The 19517-nt window shown below is 35.5% G+C and overlaps 1 protein-coding gene across 4 annotated transcripts in view; it reads left to right on the top strand.

Moving 5' to 3' along the window:
* The window catches only part of SCCRO4 (DCN1-like protein SCCRO4), a 240956-nt gene that overhangs the window by 153085 nt on the left and 68354 nt on the right, over nt 1-19517 (top strand). For all 4 annotated transcript variants that reach the window (XM_090379057.1, XM_090379058.1, XM_090379059.1 and 1 more), the window contains one exon: nt 11269-11345. In XM_090379057.1, coding sequence (XP_090235183.1) covers nt 11269-11345 — 77 coding nt within the window. The remainder of the gene's footprint in view (nt 1-11268; nt 11346-19517) is intronic.

The following is a 19517-nucleotide window of genomic DNA, read 5'->3' as shown; positions in this document are numbered from 1 at the left end:
CCTTGTGGTGGAGGTTGATAGCCTAAATAAGTTTAAGGCTCAGCTGGACAGGTATTTTGAACGAACAGAGGGGTGAAGTGGAAGTGGTTTTTTTTTTTTTTTTTGGCTGATGCTGCATAAGCTTGCTTTCTTGCATCAAATGCCTCTACTAATGCTAATGCTGTCAGCAAGGTTGGAGCACTACCATTCTGGAGCTTGCATGTGCTCAATTTCCTCAAAAAATTTCCTAACCATGGATGGATCAGCCTGGTCCAATTTCATGACCTCCTCATTCCTCAGATATCATCACACCAATGGCTTTCTTTATACAGGTCTATGTAAAGGACAAGGTGTATGCAAAAAAAAGTTAAGTGTTAAAAGACCTGATAGACAGTGGCACCCATTTCTCAAAACATGCTTCAAAACTCTTTGAATGAAATTGGCTATTATCTTGGCATTTTGAGTGTTACCAAAGGTGCCCATGTGGAAGTTTACAGAAGTGTGGTTGTGTGATAAGAAATTCTAAGAGTTGCTTTATTGAGCACAGCAAGCTATTTTAACAATGCCTGCTACAGTAATATTTTAATCTACCACCAAATATGGTGGTAGATTAAAATATTACTGGTGAATAATTTATAGATCAGGTGAATAATTTATAGACATCCTAAAAAATGGATGCAGTGATAAATAAATATATAATAGATAAATGAATGTTATTTTATCAAAAAATAAAGGCTACTTTTTAAGATTTTTGTACTTGGCACCTACAGTGGTGTTCTCGTGGTACTCTTTTTCTACCATCTGTTGATTTCTGATTTGTAAGAAACAACATGATCAATTTTCACAGCACTCATGACTGAGCAGAAGAGACTGTTTGAGTAGCCAATGAATACCTGAATATGCTATTGCTTGTGCAAACTGCAAGATCCCATGAAACACTGAAGTATGCTTCATGCCTTTATGCATACTGAATATGCTATTGCTTGTATGACAGAAGAGATGGGGGGAACCAGAGTTTTACTCTTAGACAAGGTATAGGTTTCACAATTTCAAGCATCCAATGTGCATACCTTACAAAAGAGTTGAAGAGAAAAATGAGAGTAGAATCTAATTGTAATGTATATAAATTCAAAAGAGTTCAAATATTGAGGAAAGCTTCAATGAAGGTGCAAGGCTTCATTGGTTGTATTTACTTAATGTCACCTAGACTTGTATGTGCTGTTTTTTGTGCAGTGCTGTATAACTACACTAAAAATCCTCACACGTAAGCAGTGGTGTACTGTTTAACCAGTGGAAAATTTGGTTGAATGTTAACAACAAAAAAGTTCAAATCAGCTTGCCTCAGAGCTTTCCAAAGTGGGCAGTAACACTCCAAGGTGTCTTGTCCCAAAGGGTGTCACCAAATTTTAGCAACATATCAAAAATTTTTTTCATTCTGATTTACTTTCATTGTGAATATGTAATTGCTTGATTATAATAGAGGTTTTTCAATCATACAGTCAGACTTCGTGAATTTGGCATGCTTGGAATTCAACACTTACTGGAATCAGTTTCAGTTTACCATAAGTATTCAGGGGAAAATGTTATTTTTATTAGATACAGTAGCTCTGATTCCATGTAATTTCCACAGAACAGTAGTTGCCAGGATTTACCTAAAATGTTAAATCTTATTGCCAGTTTGATCCAGTGGGGGATAACATACTTGACTAAGAAATAAACATGGGTTTAAATTTCACCTCTGGTATGGGTGTTGCAATTGTCCAGTATTTTTTAATGAGGTATAACACATGATTGAGGTGTATAAGGCCTTGAATGGTTTGAGCAGGCTCAATGCTGGTGGGATTCTTCTGCTTGCTCATATTAAGAACCTGAGGGGGCATAGATTCAGATTGAGGAAAGACAGTTGTAGAATAGATGTGCAGAAGTTTTCCTTTATTCAGATGCATACTTCAGAAGTGGGTAGTTGATTGCTGGAACAGACTTCCATCTGTTGTTGTGGAAGTTGATAGCTTAAATAAATTCAAGGCAGAACTAAACAAACATTTGGAATGAATGGATTAGTGAAATGGGAAGTTTTTTTTTTTTTTTTTGAGTTATGCCGTATAAACTTGCTTTCTTGCATCATATGCCTCAACTAATGCTAATAAATAGTACAATGCAATTTCAGCAGCTCAATCACTTTAAACACTAAATACATACTGTCATTGTTCTGCTATTCCACTGGTCAACATATGAAGCCTCCATGCCCTGTCCGTGTACTTCTCTCCTTCGTTGATTTCACTCCAGTTTCCTCCACTCTTAATAACATCGGTGTTTATCATGTCTTGCCATCTCATTCTTGGTCTTCCTATTGGTCTTTTGTCCCTTAATTGTAAATCAAATGCCTCTCATTCATCCCCTTTACATGTCCAACCCATTTCAAATGGGACCTTTCAATCCTGTCCTGGAGTGTTTCAACCTGAATTCTCTCCCTAATCACATCATTCCTGATTTGTTGCATCTTGTCTTTCCTACTATGCTCCTCACAAATCTCATTTCTGCCCCCCTCCCCCTGAGAATTCTGCTTTCATCCTTTTTCCTCATAGTCCAAGTTTCAGATGCATACTTCAGAATTGGTACATAATATAGCCTTCTTACACTTCAGTGGTCTGTTCCAGATCAGATCTCTTGTCTGCCTATAGAAATTCTCACTCACTTGTATCCTGCTTATTTCTTAGTCTATCACTCCAGTCTTTGTAATGGTGCTTCCTAGATACTTGAAGTTGTTAACCATTTTTAGCTCTTTCCCTTCCATTGTAATGTATCTGTAAAGCTCGCCACTTCTCTTCACTCTTCTCCTGTAAAATATCAGTCTGGTATAATGGCAAGTGCTCCTTATTAATTAAAATATATATTAACCTGAAAACCAGTCCAAATTCATTGGCCATATTAGCCCATATATTGACTTGCTGTTGCACTTGTTCACTGCTCTCCCCCATATGCAGAGGTCATCTGCAATGAGCATGAATTTCATCTGGTCCAGTCCAAGTTGTTCCACCACTCTACATTGCACATCATTCATGACAGCTATGAATAGTAGTGGTGACAGAACACCTCCTTGCCTCAACCCTGATGTTATTTCGAAGCTCTCCGTCAACCCCATCGCTGTTCTTACTTTGCTCACTGTATTGGTGCACATGTTCTCAATTCTCTCCACAAGGTGTTCCTCTCTCCCCAAGTTTCTCAAAACCTCCCACACTTCCTCTCTCTTTATGGCATCAACTGCTTTCTTTATATCCAAACATGCCATCCGTAATTCTTTGTGTTCATACCACTTGTACATACATACCACTGTACTATTAAGTAACTGAACTAGTATTAATATCTTGCAGAATGAAGGATTCTATAAGTTGCAAATACAAAATAACAGTGATATACAGTCTAAGAAATATATAAAACAAAAAGGAATTGATGTTTGAAGTTATTGATGGAACATATATAAATGTGGTGCTTGGCAGTGAAGGATTTTATAAGTTGCAAATACATAGTAACAGTGACATGAATGCAGAATCTATGCAGATTCAGAAATGCCAAAAACCTTTATTTATAAATGAAAAATAAAGTTGAGCACTACTCAGGTGCAGCATGAGTAATTTTATTACAGTTGGGTCTGTGCACTACCAGGCTAAGTTCGTAAAGGCTGCCTCAGTAGCTTTGGGGTAAATATCAGTATATATAAACTATACCTTTTTAATATAACCATAAGGTACTAAGATGGGAAAACAGCTTAGATATCAGTCTGGTATAATGGTAAGTGCCCCTTATTAATTAAAATATATATTAAACTTTTTCAGAATACACTACAAATCTTCTAAGTAATTGTAGACGTGGTTTATATATACATAGTAAGTATAGTTAATATATGGGTATAGCTAATAGATAGTAGCATGAAAATAGATATTAAAATTAGACTGAAGAGATTGCACCTGTTAACAGTTGTCTGATTTTTGTCTCACAAAAGCAAGAACTTTTTGGAATTCCAATCTAGATGATGAAATTGAATAAAGTGATACATAAATAATGCAGAAGAGTTTGCAGATGAGTTTTTTTTACAAATGTTTTTTGATGCTTTTTTCTAATTTTTCTAATTTTTTTTTTAATTGTAATTGGATTTTTGAAATAATTTTGCTTAATATTGGGCAACCTAGTCAAATCAATGTTTTAAAGCATTTATCTAGCATTTAAAGCATTTTTAAAAATGTTTTCATTTTTACAAATTGTCAATTTCATAAACAAACTCACTGCTTGCTAGCTAAAAAAACTTTGCTAAGGGCACTCACATGGCCAGGAAACTCAATCCCGAAAGGTTAATTTCTAATCTCTGAGCCATTTGCAGGAGCTTTTATGAACTTTATGCAGCTTGGCTTGTGTAATGCTTTCTGAAATATATAGATGCTGTTATAGCTGTGCTTCTTCTGTAGGCAGGAGGAAAAGAGCAGACAAGTTTCAAGTTGGCTCTGGCAGATTAACTGAAGGTGTCTGGTAGACAAAATTTGTGTAAAATTTTTTAAATTTGATTTCTGTAATATTTAAATCTTATTTCAATTATTTTATGAAATTAATTTCTACAATATTTTGTACATTTAATTCTTAATTTTTCTAAAGTATTCCTTCTAGTTAAATTCTTTTCAGTAGCTTCAGCAACATAATTTTAACTTCACTAGTGGATAAAGTTTTGGTAACAGTTTAATTTTGAAATACTTTGTTAATTTAAATTCTGTACTATATTATAAGTTTTTAAATTTTGTAATCTTTCTTAAGTTCATATTTTACCTAAATAATGGGTGTTACAAGGTGCACTTTCAATGCATTGTCCAAGGATATCATAACTTAGCTGGAATTGCCTGTGGACATTTCCAACTGAGTTTATCACTTGTATAGTCTGTAGCATGTATTCTAAAATCATTTTAGTAGACACACTAAGTTCCACTAACAATTCTTTTCTTTGCACCTGATGTAAGGAAGAGTGCTGATCTCAAATTAAAACTTGGTACATTACTAGAAAAATTTGGTTCGCTGAAGAAATAGGTGCTTGCTTTAGAAACAAATGTAACTAGGAGCTCATCAGAGACTCAAGTATCTCATGACCTGCTAAGTGATGCACCCCTGATTCGAGCCCCAGATGAGAATAGTCGAGTACATATGGCTCTGGCTGAAGGAGATTTAGTTTAATTGGGAGAGTAATTGTCATGGAAACATGTAACATTTTTTTCATAAAAAGATGGATAAACCAGAACCAGGGTGTGTTTGCTGGGAGTGGGGTTAAAGGGGACTAATCTTATTAAATGAACAGAATCCTGATGATTTGTTGGATAAATATAGGGCCATGCTGAAAGAATGCTGCGCTGAAATTCTTTCCAGACATGATGGGGGAGGTATTATATGCTGAAAGCCTTGTGGATTAACAACTTAATCTTCTTTTTTGGGGGGGGTATCAATGTGGACTGCACTTGTAGGTAGAAGGAATCTATTTTGAAGAGACTGTTAATTTGAACAAAGTGGTACAAGGGTTTTTGCCAGTATCATTGAGAATACTGGCAAAAATCCTTGCCAGTATCCTGAATATTGGGGAACCAAGTCAAGTTAAGAACAAATTAATGTTTAAAAACATTTATCTGCAGTGTTTTCATTTTTACAAATTTTACATTGCAATAACTTTTTTTTTTTCCCCAAAGTAACACTAATTCACTTAAAAAGGCACAGTTGAATCAAAACTTAACTGGTTGCAACAAAAAAAAAAAACTAATTTGTACAGGAAAAAAGCAATACAGCATGATGTGAATGTTGTTAACATGCACAGTAGTACAGCATTAGTAAGCAACAATTCTCATTTCATTTTAATCGCACCTTGTATTTAAGACCACAATACCTACAAAGCATGATTGCATTGTTATGTGATGTTTTTCCTCCACAGGAGTTACTAGGTGGAAATGAGGGGAAGTTTGGTGCTGTCCTGACATTTGCACTTTACACACACCACAGGCTAGAGTAGTTACAAGTACCCAAATGCTTGCAATATTTACAAGCATTTGTCTATTTGCAAAGAAACTTTGTATATGTTCTTGACAGAATTTCGTAAGCAGTCTCTAAGCTGCTTTCAGTGTCTGGAAAGAAATGGCCATTTTGATGAGCGATCTTTGCTCTATCACAGAACCAATGAATTTATGCTATGATTGCTTTAGTAACCTTCTGCATTCTGAAAGCTGTAGCTCTTGTGTGAGTGTTTTGGACTTCATAGTCAGGTTATGTTTGATACCTATAATGGTTAATACCAGCTCTTGACAAGGAGTGACTGTTTAAGTAATATAGTGATGTTTTGAATTTATATAATTTTTTGTGAATTTTAAATATTTATTAAATAAGATAAGCATTTTACTAGTGTGTGTGCATGCACACACACAAATGTATTAAGTAGAAAGCTAAGAGAAAAGAAGAAATATCACAGTAAAAAATATGAAGAACAAAGCAGAAAGAAGACAAATAGTAGTGGCATGAAGAGAAGAGACTATAAAAAAGTATTGGTTATTCAAGTAAGCTCCAACAGAAACAGAAAGTACCTCCTCCACCCCAGTTATTGTCTAATAAAAGTAAACTTCGTAGTTTACTACATATTTAGTTAAAAGAATTGGTGACACTGATAGTAGCCTCTATTAATTTCCTTTTAACATATTAATCAGTGCAAGGCATAGCAAACATGTCTCAAATAATTCACTTTGAGAAACCTGCCTGCTGTGTTGCAAGCTGTTTATTTGTTCAAGCTCTGAGAGATGTTTTGTTTCTTATCATGTATTGTATTGTATTGCAGGTGGATTTCAAATAGGTGGGCTGGGGTTTGCACTTTGAGACAAGGCCTATGGCTTTTGCTGACAATGATATCATATTGATATTTCAATTAGTAGGTGGCCTTGGGATCGTAATTATCTTGCACTGCAGTTACATTGTTTTTTTCTTAAGTTAACATAATTACTATTTGTATTAGAGTATGCCTTTTTCACAAGCTAATATCAGCCGGAGAAATAAATACCATAAGTGAAAAAAGCAGTACAAGACAAATAATGAAAACACAGTACTTGTTTCGTGGTTATAAATGACTTTTTTTCTTTTTTTTTTTTTCATTCCCACGTGTTCCGTTCTCTTGTGTTATGGAATCGGAAGTGGCTCGAGAGTGGATCATATGGAACCGTGGTTCCATATGACAATGCTATCATCACCAATCGGGCGCATAAGTTCTGGGACCGCAAGTGGCTCGAGAGTTTGCGGATCTGTTCCACAGTGAACATTAATAGAGATAGAGGAACGTGGATCCATCCACTCTTTAACGCTACTATCCTCAGAAGGGATGAACAGTTACACTCAGGGTAGTGCCATATGCAGTACTTTGCATTTGTCAACGTTAAACTTCAGTTGCCACTTCTTGGCCCATCGACCCAACTTTTCCAGATCCTGTTGCAGCAGCATACTGTCATTACTATTATTAACAACCTTGCCAACCTTTGTATCATCTGCAAACTTTGACATTAAGCTTGATATACCTTCATCAATACCATTGATAAATATACAAAACAACAATGGGCCCCAACACAATTAATAACATTAGTCCACGTAGAGCAGTACCCATTGATTACCACTCTGTCTTATCTAACTCAACCATCCTTTTATCCATTGTAGCAAACTGCCCTTAATGCCATACTGCTCCATTTTGTACAGTAGTCTTCCATGTGCAACAGTATCAAAAGCTTTCCTGAAATCCAAGTATATGATATCAAAATTATTTTTTGCATCCAGTTCCTTTGTGACCACATCATAGTATCCAATCAAATTGTTCAGACAGGATTTCCCCTCGACAAACCCATGCTGTATCTGAATTATTACTGCTGTCTTGTCTAGATGATCCTGCAATGCTTCTTTAACCAGTGACTCCATTATTTTCCCTGGAACAGAAGTCAGACTAACAGGTCTGTAATTACTGATGTAGGGGACTTCCTGAGTCCAAGGATGCTCTCATAATTATGGCTAAGGGTTTGCTTACTTCCTTTGCCACCTCCTTTAATAACTGGATTGATCCCATCTACCCCACATGCCTTTCTTATATTTAACTTCAACAATATCCTCTACTTTGCTCTCAGTTATTACAAAAAGCATTTAACTCCCTGTTAGAGTTTGAGAAACATCTGGCCATCTCCTCCTTGAATAAGTCGTGTGAATATAGATGCAAAATACTCATTTAGTTCAGCAGCTATCTGAGAATGATCATCTACAGTCAAACCATTGGTATCAAGTGGACCAATCTGATTCATCTCCTTCCTTTTAGAGTTTATATAAGTATAGAAGGCTTTGCTGTTATTCTTTGTCAAAGATTTTTTTCATAATCTGCCTTTGCTTGCCTAACTTCCTTTATGACTTAATTACAGACTAGCTTCTATCTGCCATAGGCTTCTGTGTCACCTGACAATTTATGTGCATCCCATGCATTTTTCTTCTCTGTCACGAGTCTCATTAGTTCATCTAGAGCAGTATTTCTTAGTTGGAACAAAAAGCCTAGTAGCTTCCAAAATTATTTCCTTGAATGCTTCCTATTTAGAATTTGCTGTTGACAACATCAGTTGGTCCCACTGTATAGAAACTATAAAATCTTTGAGACCACTGTAGTCGCCTTTATGAATGCAAAAACCCTTCCCTTTACCCCTGCTATTAGTTACATCTTTAAGTAAATCCCACATCAAATAAGAGTGTTACTCCTTGTTGCCTCTCTAACATGCTGCTGCAGAAAACAATCATCCAATAAATCCACAAGGCTTTCTTCTAGTGTGCAGGTGACCAACCCACAAGTTCCAGTCTCTATGTGGATAGTTAAAATCCCCCATTATAAGACACTCTGATTTACTGACCGACTATTTCTCTGTATAATTGTTCATTGTTACTCATCAGAGTCATTAGGCCTATAACAAACTCCTACCCTCATTTTTCTATTGCTTATGTCACACCAAACCAACTCAACATTGCACTGTCCATCTATGTCAACTGGATGCACGTCCTTAGATTTTGTTTCTTAACTAACAGCATAACCCCTCCTCCCTTCCTATCATCTCTATCCTTTCTAAATACATTATACTCCCCAAATTACAATTCTGCATCCCTTATATCTGAGTGGCACCAAGTCTCTGATATCCCAACTACATCTGCCTTGGATGTCTTAACCAGCACTTCAAATTCATCAAATTTATTTACTATACTCCTAGAATTGGCATACATGCAAGTATACATGCACCTGTTCTTACTCTTAGTTACTCTACACAGCCCATATATATGCTTGTTTCGTGATCCCCCAGCAACTGGCTTTTTTGGGCTGCTGCTCATTCTAATAGAAGCAGTGCAAGGATCATTTCCACCTCTGCCTGCGGCTACTGTTAATCTATTAGTCTGTGGATCCTCCCCCCACCCCAAGCTTGTAGTTTTCCAACCCACTTAGCATTGCTTTGATAGCATCAGCAAATATTCTTGCGCATGTTCTATTTAAGTGTATCCCATCCCTGTAGAAGCAATCTCTCCTGTTAACAAGCACAGACCACACTGAGAAAAATTCTACCCCATGAGCCCTGCACAATCTCTCCAGGGCCGAATTGATTGACAAAGCTCTCATCATATACGCCTTCATATCGCATCTGGGCGGGATTGCAGACACTTTCAAATTTAACCCTAACGCCCAACTCTTTTTCAGCATTGACCTGTACTTGCTTAGTAAATCTTAGATCTCCTACACTTAATGTCATTGGTGCCAATGTGTACAACCTTTTGAGCCCTTAAAAGATATCTGTTTATAACGTCATCAACTTTTGACCCTGGCAGATATACCCTGATCCTATTCCATCTATCCTTTTTGAACAATATATTTCCTGTTTCCCTGACAATTGAATCACCAACAATAACTAGCTCCTGTGGGATCAGCACATTCTGCCCTGAAGGTTGCCGCTGTGTTGCCTGGTGCATAGGAGCATGCTCTGGCATTGATTTGGGCAGCTGTGAACTTGATGGGTCCCCCATTTTAATTCCTTCGAGGGAATCTACCCGACTCTTCAAGCTCTCATAGATGCTCATCAGAACGCTGAGTTGGCGAATTTCTTCATTCTCTGCACCTAGCACACACAGACATCCTCCATGGCTAAATCATATCCTGTTCGAGAGAGATCCTCAAGCATGTTGCATTTTGCACATTTTTTTTTAGAATGTGATGCGTTGGAGATTCGTCCCCTACAGTTCCCCCGCAAACTACAGCACTTTTGCTTCTTTGTGCAAGTTACTTTGCTGCTCTAGTCTGAGGAATGATATCTGTTTAAATACAATGTAATTAACAAAAATTAAAGGGATTTATAAATTTAATTGATTAATTGCCAATACTATACTAAGCTAACAGATTCCTACTACAGTGCTACATATCACACCATCTAGTTTTACAATATACCTTATGCTATCAAGTTCGAGATATACATAATGCTATTCCTTATCGATACTACAAAATGGCGGCAAGTTTCAAATGGTACAAGTTTTACCGATACTAAGTAATAACCCACAAATTCTCTAAGTTCAAAATAAACTAGTATCATAACTAGAAATGTAAAGCTACTTCTAGAAAATAAATTAATATGCCAATTTAGTTAATAAATTGTTAAAAATTTAAGAAAAACTTCTCTATTAGCTGGAGCTGTAAAAACTTTGCCTGCACCGAGCTAACCTCGTTCCCAACTGATTGGGAAATGTTAAATGCAAACTGAGAAGTTTTTATCTGAGAAATTAGTTAATAAATATTTCATCACTCGTTATTTCTGTAAATCGCTAATATTACTATAACAGGTTATATATACACTAATTATAGTGTATATATAAATAAGGATATAAGTTTTTAAGCCAAGTTTCAGTACATTACATGAATTGTCTTTGGTAGATAGTTTAACTCAGATTAATTTAAACAAATGTTCATGTAAGTTTGAATAGTGATGGTTCCATACAAGAGAAATATGCTAAGATGTATAAATTACAAAAGTAGAATATTGCTCAGGAGCATTGGAAGACATCTTGTTCTCCATTTTTCAGGAGAAATTAGATGTCTCCAAGCACATCAGAACTTGACAGTCTTGCATCACAGAAATGTTTTCCCATTATTGAAGTCACTGACTATTATGATTTATCACATTATTTTGTATTTTTATCTGTAATGATATTAACAGTTCTAACAAGTCTGTCTTCTATTGCAAGCTCCTGATGATCCTGATGTGCTTGGGCCTGATGGCATGGAAAAGTTTTGTGAAGACATAGGAGTTGAACCAGAAAATGTAAATAATTTGTATTATTTCTTTATTTCTATTGAGTCATAAGCTACATTATAATAAAAGAAAACTAACTTATTTTGAATAATGTCAACTTTTAGGTTTCAGTTGCTTTTGGGGAAAAGCACTTGCAATTAATTCTAATCACCTTTCCCCCCCTTATCACTATATTCACTGCTGTTTTGGTGCCGGCAGTGAATATAAGCAAAGGACATCACTTTAAATTGAGCAAGAGCCATATGAGTTTATATATATACACACACACACACAGTGCTTTTTTTGGGGCGGTACTCTGTACCAGCACTTTATTAACAGTGAGTGACGTGTGACATTTGGATGCAGTACACTTCGAAATTTGTAACATTCTGTAATTTTTTTCACATATTTACCTACTATTCAAATAAGCTTAGTTATTTAACTAAATTTGCATTTTTTGTTGTCTAATGTTAAGATATTTTCTATATAAAACTTTATAACCATTTTTAGAATTCTAAATTACTCAGTCAGACCTCTGTTTAACAAACTCCTTTTATAGTGAGTTTTTTTGAATTTCCTCTTGGAAGTTACATTTAAAATAGTTTCCGTTGAGCGAAAAAAATTTTCATATAAAGAACGGATTAGGACAGACTTAACTCGGTATGCACTGTTTGCATTTCTACCCTTTAGGCAATTAGTGCTGCTGCACGAATTAAGAGAGCTAGCAGGATTACCATTCTACAACTTAGGGGTACTCAACACCTATCTAACCACCTGTCACACATACGGAGAAGGCATGCTAGTCAACAGTGAGCAAATCATGGGATGTTCCCGATGTTGACAATGGGGTTTGGTCAGCCTTCTATTGCAATGGTGTCCAACCTTTTCTCCCAGGGCAGGCTAGCAACCTCTCGCCCACTTGTGTTTTTTTTTTTCCCTTAGCAATTTATCCTAGGCTGGGAGAGTACCCCTCCTCCCTGGGAAACTCATTCCCCAGGGAGGTGGGCGAATAGATAGTAGGGGAGGCCTTGCCTTCTCACCGCTAGGGATGAGTACTTGGAGGCAGAAGTCCAGGTGATCACTGCTTCCAGGTAGCCAAAAGGCCAATACACTACACTACAGAACGAACACACGCACAAGCTCACAGACAAAATTTTTCTGTCCAATCACTTTTTCCCGTGTGAGATAAATCTCCTGTCCGGGATTAAAACTTTTTTTTTTTTTTCCCCTCTTTCTGCTTCCTTTTCCCCTATCCCAGTTCAACCGGTTGGAATTTTTTTTATTACACGACACGCACACACTGGCCTTATCATGACAGTATAAAAACTGGACGGGCAATGAGGCGGAGATTAACTTCTGTTCTGGGAGTCACCCATACAAAAACACAAATATAATTTTCCCGTACTGGGGCCATATTTAAAAAAGTTCAAAGTTAGGTTTATTTCACGGGTTGCACTGAGTAATTCAAGAAAAATTTGTGGTACTTTTACCATATCTTTTTACATGTAAAAGAAAAATTGAAAATATTTGGAAATTTTATTAAGTACATACACAATTACATTTACTGAACAAATCATTTAATGAGAAAATTAACAAAATTTAAAATTCTGTTTTAGTTCACTTTCTGCACGGGCCATAGGTTGGACACCACTCGGAAACAACTGTAAGCGGCCTGTTCGAGAATTAGTAGAGAGAGAGAGAGAGAGAGAGAGAGTGGCTTCCTTTTACCCCGACAAATAATCATCTGTTGTTTTGCAGAAGTGTTATCCACATTTTTCCAGAAATTTTCCCTATCTCTGTTTATGTGGTCGCAGTACCTAAATATCCGAATGACACTGGCATTTTGGACTTTTTCAAAAAAAAAAGAAAGAAAGAAAAGAAAAAAATTTAAATTTAACTAGTTCAAAGAACTAGTGACAATGACGAGAGAAGGAAAATGAGGACAAAGTAATAAACCTTCTAAATGTGAAATGTTGGCATTTGGTGAAAATGAAGTTAGAAAATTGTCAATTAGGTTACAGTTAAATGAAATAGATACAATTTGTTGATTTCTGGGGGTACCTTATTGATAAGGTGGTTTCGGAAGAATTGAAACATTTGACAAATGCTCTGATTACGATACCAATTTCATAGATGAATGTGAATGAGGATTTTCACAAATGAATCTGATTGTCAGCCCAACTAGAGCTTCGTTAATGACAAAAACAATTTCTTCACCAAAATTTCTTAAAATTGTAGGCTAACCAGTGACACTTCGATCCAGCAAATATGTCTATTCGTGGCTGCATCGATCCAGCAAATATGTCTATTCTGTTACTAAAATAACAATATCAGGAAATAATTTTTTAGTGTGCTGTACTTTCATGTTCTCTTAATATTAAATTTTTCCTGACAGCAAAGAATGAGTACTGGCACCTACTTTTTACAAAAACACTGTGTGTGTGTGTGTGTGTGTGTGTGTGTGTGTGTGTGTGTGTGTGTGTGTGTGTGTGTGTGTATAATCTTAATTATTTAAGCAATAAGAAATGCACAAAGGATGAGTGACAGCAGGTAGAGATTTGTGACACAAGGACTGTTGGCAAATAAATAAATTCTTTTATTTAATACTTCATAGGGCCCTGTTCACATGTCTTGTCTTGAAAAGTTAAATCTAAATAACTTGATGAAGTGAACAATTAGAAATCAAAAGTGTATTTCATATTTGTCTTTTCCTGTTTCTGTGTACCCTCCCTTATACTGAAAGAATGGCTATTTCTAAATACAGAAACTGACCTGTTTGCCAAGTAAGGTTTCCATTGTTTCACAAAGGTAAAGATTCTGTGATAATTAGAAAAGATTCATCCAATAATATTTTTGGAATCTATAGAAAAGGATCATAAAGTTAAGTACTGCTTTAGATTGATGGCTACTATTTAATAATAAAACTAATTTAACCAGCTTATGCTGCATCTTTAACTTCCATTATGTTCTTAGTTAAGAAGCATATTAAATCTAGTGCATTCATTTAATTTGAGTAGCCAATGCAACTTCGAGTCAGTTTGGTGTGACATAAGCACTGGGAAAACAAAAATGAGAGTAAGGGTGTGTTATAGGCCTAATAATTGATGTGTATACCAAATGTATATAGAAATAGTGTGGATGACCAAACAGAGAAATAGTGTGCCAGTAAATCAGAATGCCTTATAATGGGGGATTTTAACTTTCCACATATTGACTGGAACTTGTAGTTTGGTCATCCACATGCTAGCAAGACTTGTGAATTTATTGGATGATTGTTTTCTATAATAGCATGTTAGACAAGGGAGAGCAATACTCTTGATCTGATTATCAGCAGTGATTTTTCATGCATTAAGAATCTGCAGAAAAAGAACTACTAGATGGAGGTGATCACAGCATATTGACCATATAGGGTATAGGGAAGGGATTTTGCTTTCGTAAAAATGAGACCAACTGATGTATTGCCAACAGCAAATTCTAAACAGAAAGCACTCAGGGAACTAATCAGAGAAGCTACTAGGCTTTTCATACCAACTAAGAAATACAGTTCAGGGCTTAGATCTAAATGGATGTCAGATGAACTATTGAGACTCATGGCAGAGAAGAAAAATGCACTGGATGCATACCAGGTGTGGCTATTAAATAAAGAGACTGTACACACAGTCATTACACACCAAGCACCACCTGTGAAACAAAGGCACAGTAGTTGTCTTCGAACCTTTTCCTAGTTATATGCCAAGTTATGTTCCAACGCATTCATTTGGACTGGAACATGAATAATGACAAAAGAATTTAAGAACCTCAAATTTTTAACAAAACTAAAGAAAACACCAACTGAAAGTTATGAATTATTATGCAAAAATTTTATGGGGAAGATACTATGTCAAAAGCTCACATGTTCAAATGGCATAAAACATATTTAGAAGGAAGAGAAAATGTGGAAGACAATAAATGACCAGCCATCCATTGTCCATGAAAAATGATGAAAATGCAGACCCGGTAAGGACATTGATTAGAAGTTGTCATTTAAGCAAGTCATATTATCAATCAAACATACTATAGTGAAGTTCTGACAAGGCTGCATGAAAAAATTTGAAGGAAGAAACTTGAATTGTGGAAAGATGGTTGGCTGCTTTCTTGGAAGAAGAAAAGAAGATAATTATGAATAGGATCTCTGGTGTCCATTTAACTAGTGTTATGAAGATATAGGCTGCCAAAAATCTTTGAAAATTAATTTTCTTCATTTCCATCTGTTTTTTCCCTTCAATCTGGGATATACCTTGACGAGCAAGTGGAATGTTCATCATCAGTTCATATCCGTGACAAAAAAGGGTACAAGGTACCCAGGATACTGCCATGATGAGAAATTATTGCTAGTTTCTTGAGAGGGAAAACAAAATAGAATTGAAGAAAAACTCTCTGAATGGCAAACATTTCTGAGGAAATCTAATATATGCCACATATGTTTGATTAAATTATTTTAGAAAGAATGACTCATTTTTAAGATAGCATGCATATATATATATATATATATATATTATTGTATCATATTTAAAACTGGTTATTCGTTAAGTTATTAAATTTCAGTATCTTTCAGTGCAGACATGATAAAGACATAATTTTGGTATTTTTGGAATCAATCAATTTTCATTGGAATCTGCAACTTTTCTCTGGAGGTACAAAGAAATTTTGTTGGTAGTGTAATCAAACACACCTCAGATATAATGCAATGCATACCTTGTGTAACTTATTTTATTTGTATATAATTTGTTTATATTTACTTTCTTCCAGATTTATATCTACATTTCATTCCTTAGAAGAGGTGTTCAATATTTAGATTGGTATTGGCTTCATTACAAAGCCAATACCAATCTAAATATTTTGTTAACTATTAAATTGATTATACAAAGTATGAAAATCCACCATTTCACATATTATATCATCATGCATCATTATTTGTAAGAAAATGATGCATGATATGTGATGACAAATTTCTTTCAGATAACCACTCAGAATGGAGGACTCAAATGCATAATCAGAGATTCAACACCTGAAATGTTTATTCGAGTGGATATTGCCTGTATACAGTTCAAGAAAGTAGTTAGACATAACATCTTAATCCAGAAATTAAAGACCTTTAACTTTCCTTACACAATTAACTTTTGCAAAAGAACTAGTATTCTTTGGAGTTTGTTCATTCTACTGACAATGAATAAGCTTAAGATTTGTTACTGATATTTGCAATTAAAAATAAATTTTGTTGCAATCCTATAAGATTGGAGGGGTTGCTTCAATGCAGTAGCTGAAATCAAATTTATATGCTTTACTGTATTTTATTTCTGACACTGGGATAATTCTGATCCCACTGAAGACCTAGCTGAGTACGGCTTGGGCTTATGTCCAGTTTACAGGTAAATACCATTATCCATGGTGCTACCCAGGTATCTTTTTAAATTATATAGCATCATAAACTAAAGCAGTTATTTTGCATGAAGCAATGGGACTGCTCTTAAGATTCACTATTGAAGTGAATCTTAAGAGCAGTGCTTTTGCACCATGTTTTGCTCATAGGGAACTGTTCAGTCTTAAGCGTAGTCCCATTGCTTCATGCAAAATAATTGCCTTAGTTTATACTATTACACACTATTAGGCATCTCTCATATTGTGGACGTATACTTCATAACTGGGTTCTCCCTATTGCAACAACAGAGTACCTGCCCACCCATTGATGAGTAAGCTAACAAGCTTCGAAACTGTGCCATCTGGGTGGTGGTGGTGGTGGTGGTATCTGCTGAGGATAAGTAACATTAGTCTTCTCTACTGGTGAAGTGTTACTTTTTCAGAGCAGTACAATACCTCGGCAACTTGTGAAGGTTGATTCACAATATGAGATGCAATTAAAACGATGCCAATTATTGACTTGAACAGTTCACTACAAGAAAAACAGGTGCAAAAGCACTGACTGTTCAGTGGCATCATTGCATAATGGATTCACCTGAATTGGTGAATCCACTATACATTTAAAAATCTGAGATACATATATATTTATTTTGTTTTATTTATTTATTTATTTTTTTTTTTTTTTTGTGTGTGAAATATCCCCCCTTTTATTTGTTTGAAATTTAAATTAAAAGTCTAACAAAAAAAAAATTTTTTTTTTTTTTCATATTAATTTGAAATCTTTCATGGATATACATGACAAAGGAACATGGCTGTTAATCAGACAAGATTGTAGGAATTATTGCAGAGAGCTTAACTGTAAAATCCATCATCACGGTCAATTTAACATATGTTTTCAATATCAGATAAGGTTTTCAATATCAGGTAAGGTTTTCAATATACATGGTAGACATCCAACCTAGCATGGATGTGATAAGAATGGATTGCAGAAGGCATGATACTCTCTCTCTCTCTCTCTCTCTCTCTCTCTCTCTCTCTCACACACATCGTGGCATCCCTTCATAAGAGAATTTATTAATTAAATACATTAGCTCTCTCTTTTGAGACTATTTTTTGCCTCTTTAGGATATATATATTTATATGTGGTTTCTATAATTGTGTATATCTACTGGCCTGTCTTGTAACTGGCTCCAAATGTAGAACTTGATAATGTAATATATGTTGTATGGTCATAGGCAGTTGTATAGTGGTTTAGCCATGAGGCAAAATTATGTAAGGAATTAGTATAAACTAATACCCCAGAGTGTGAACAACTGTTTTAGGAAAGGGAACAGCACACAAATGAAGAATATAGAGTTAGTGCTAAGGTTATCCTGGAGCACAATTTTTCGTCCATGGTATAACGGCCCTGAACATGGCAGATACATGGATCAGTAAGTATTTGTATGTGTAAAAATATAAAATAATTTTATAATTAATCTTCTACTTAATAATACAGGTCAGTCCTCTTTTATCACGATAGTTGTGTTCCTAGAAACCCTCGTGCAATGCAAAATAAACAACAGGCCCTATGGGGAAAATAGGGTTAGGTGCCGACCACCCAAGATTGAACACACATTTGTAGCCAAAACATTACCAAACACAATAAATAATCGTAATAAAATACTTACGTATTTTATTACGACTATTACGTAATAAAATATTGCTAATGGTTTTGCTTCTATCGTAAGCAAACTTGTTTTTTGGTTGATTTTCTATCCATACAGATGATAGCCATTCCATCTCTTCCAATTCTTTGTCTTAATCTAATGGATTTTAATTACACTTTGAGTTGTTCCTGATATCAAAGTTGTTTTTATTTTCTCTGCATTCTTTGTAATTCTCGGCGCCTCATTTAGGTCTGTGGCACATGCAATATCACACGGTCTTTCATTTCGCTCAAAGCATTTCACAATTTCATATTTTTTCTCTATCGACAGAGGTGGACTGGCCATAAGCCTTACCGGGAAAACCCCGGTGGGCCGGAGGCCGGTGCGATTTTGGCCATAAACCATAGTATGAAGTCACTACAAATTTTCCCGGGTAAGAATTTTTGATCCAGTCCGCCTCTGTTTATCAATATTGCTTTTCTTTTTCTCTCTGAATCTGCAGTGTCTTCACCAGGATGCTTCTTTTCACACCTTTTAAATATTTTACTCATTTTTAGGGAATAAAGCACAATTACAAAACGAGGAGGCACGCTTGATACACATAAACAAAGCTGCGCGCATGTAGCAACTGAATAAACAACACCATAAAGGCAGAGATACACTATTAACACCTCACATTTCTAGGGGGTTACTACCATAAAACAAAAACAATTTCCAGTTGCATTTCTGCTAGTGGAATCTGTTATAAACTGGTAGTAAACTCTATCTAATTGCATTTGCGATTATACCGATAGCTGGAATTGTTGGTTTTTACGTTATTATGGTGAAATGTGTTTTCCCCTTCACTGATATAAAAACATAAATACATTTTCAGAATCCTCTCTTCATTCCTATCGTGTTGCGTTCAGTTGGGGTGATTCTGCGTTCAACTGCCATTTCTTGTAAACACAAAGGCAAATCGTGCATAAGCGAATTCGGTTCGTGTTATATAAGATATGTCCCCTATTTATAAATCGTGTATGATCGAATTCGTGTAGTGTAAACACGTGTTATACGAGGACTGACTATATTATGATGATGAAGTTTGAGTTTATACTTAAACTTTTTACTATTATAATCTGAAACTTGTAGGTATCTTGTCAGAATGCTACCCCAT

The sequence above is a fragment of the Mastigoproctus giganteus genome, chromosome 8, assembly GCF_048544385.1.
Source record: "Mastigoproctus giganteus isolate SK-2022 chromosome 8, ASM4854438v1, whole genome shotgun sequence".
NCBI lineage: Eukaryota > Metazoa > Arthropoda > Arachnida > Uropygi > Thelyphonidae > Mastigoproctus > Mastigoproctus giganteus.
Note: the sequence above shows the minus strand (reverse complement) of the source record. Positions and strands in the feature narration are given on the sequence as shown.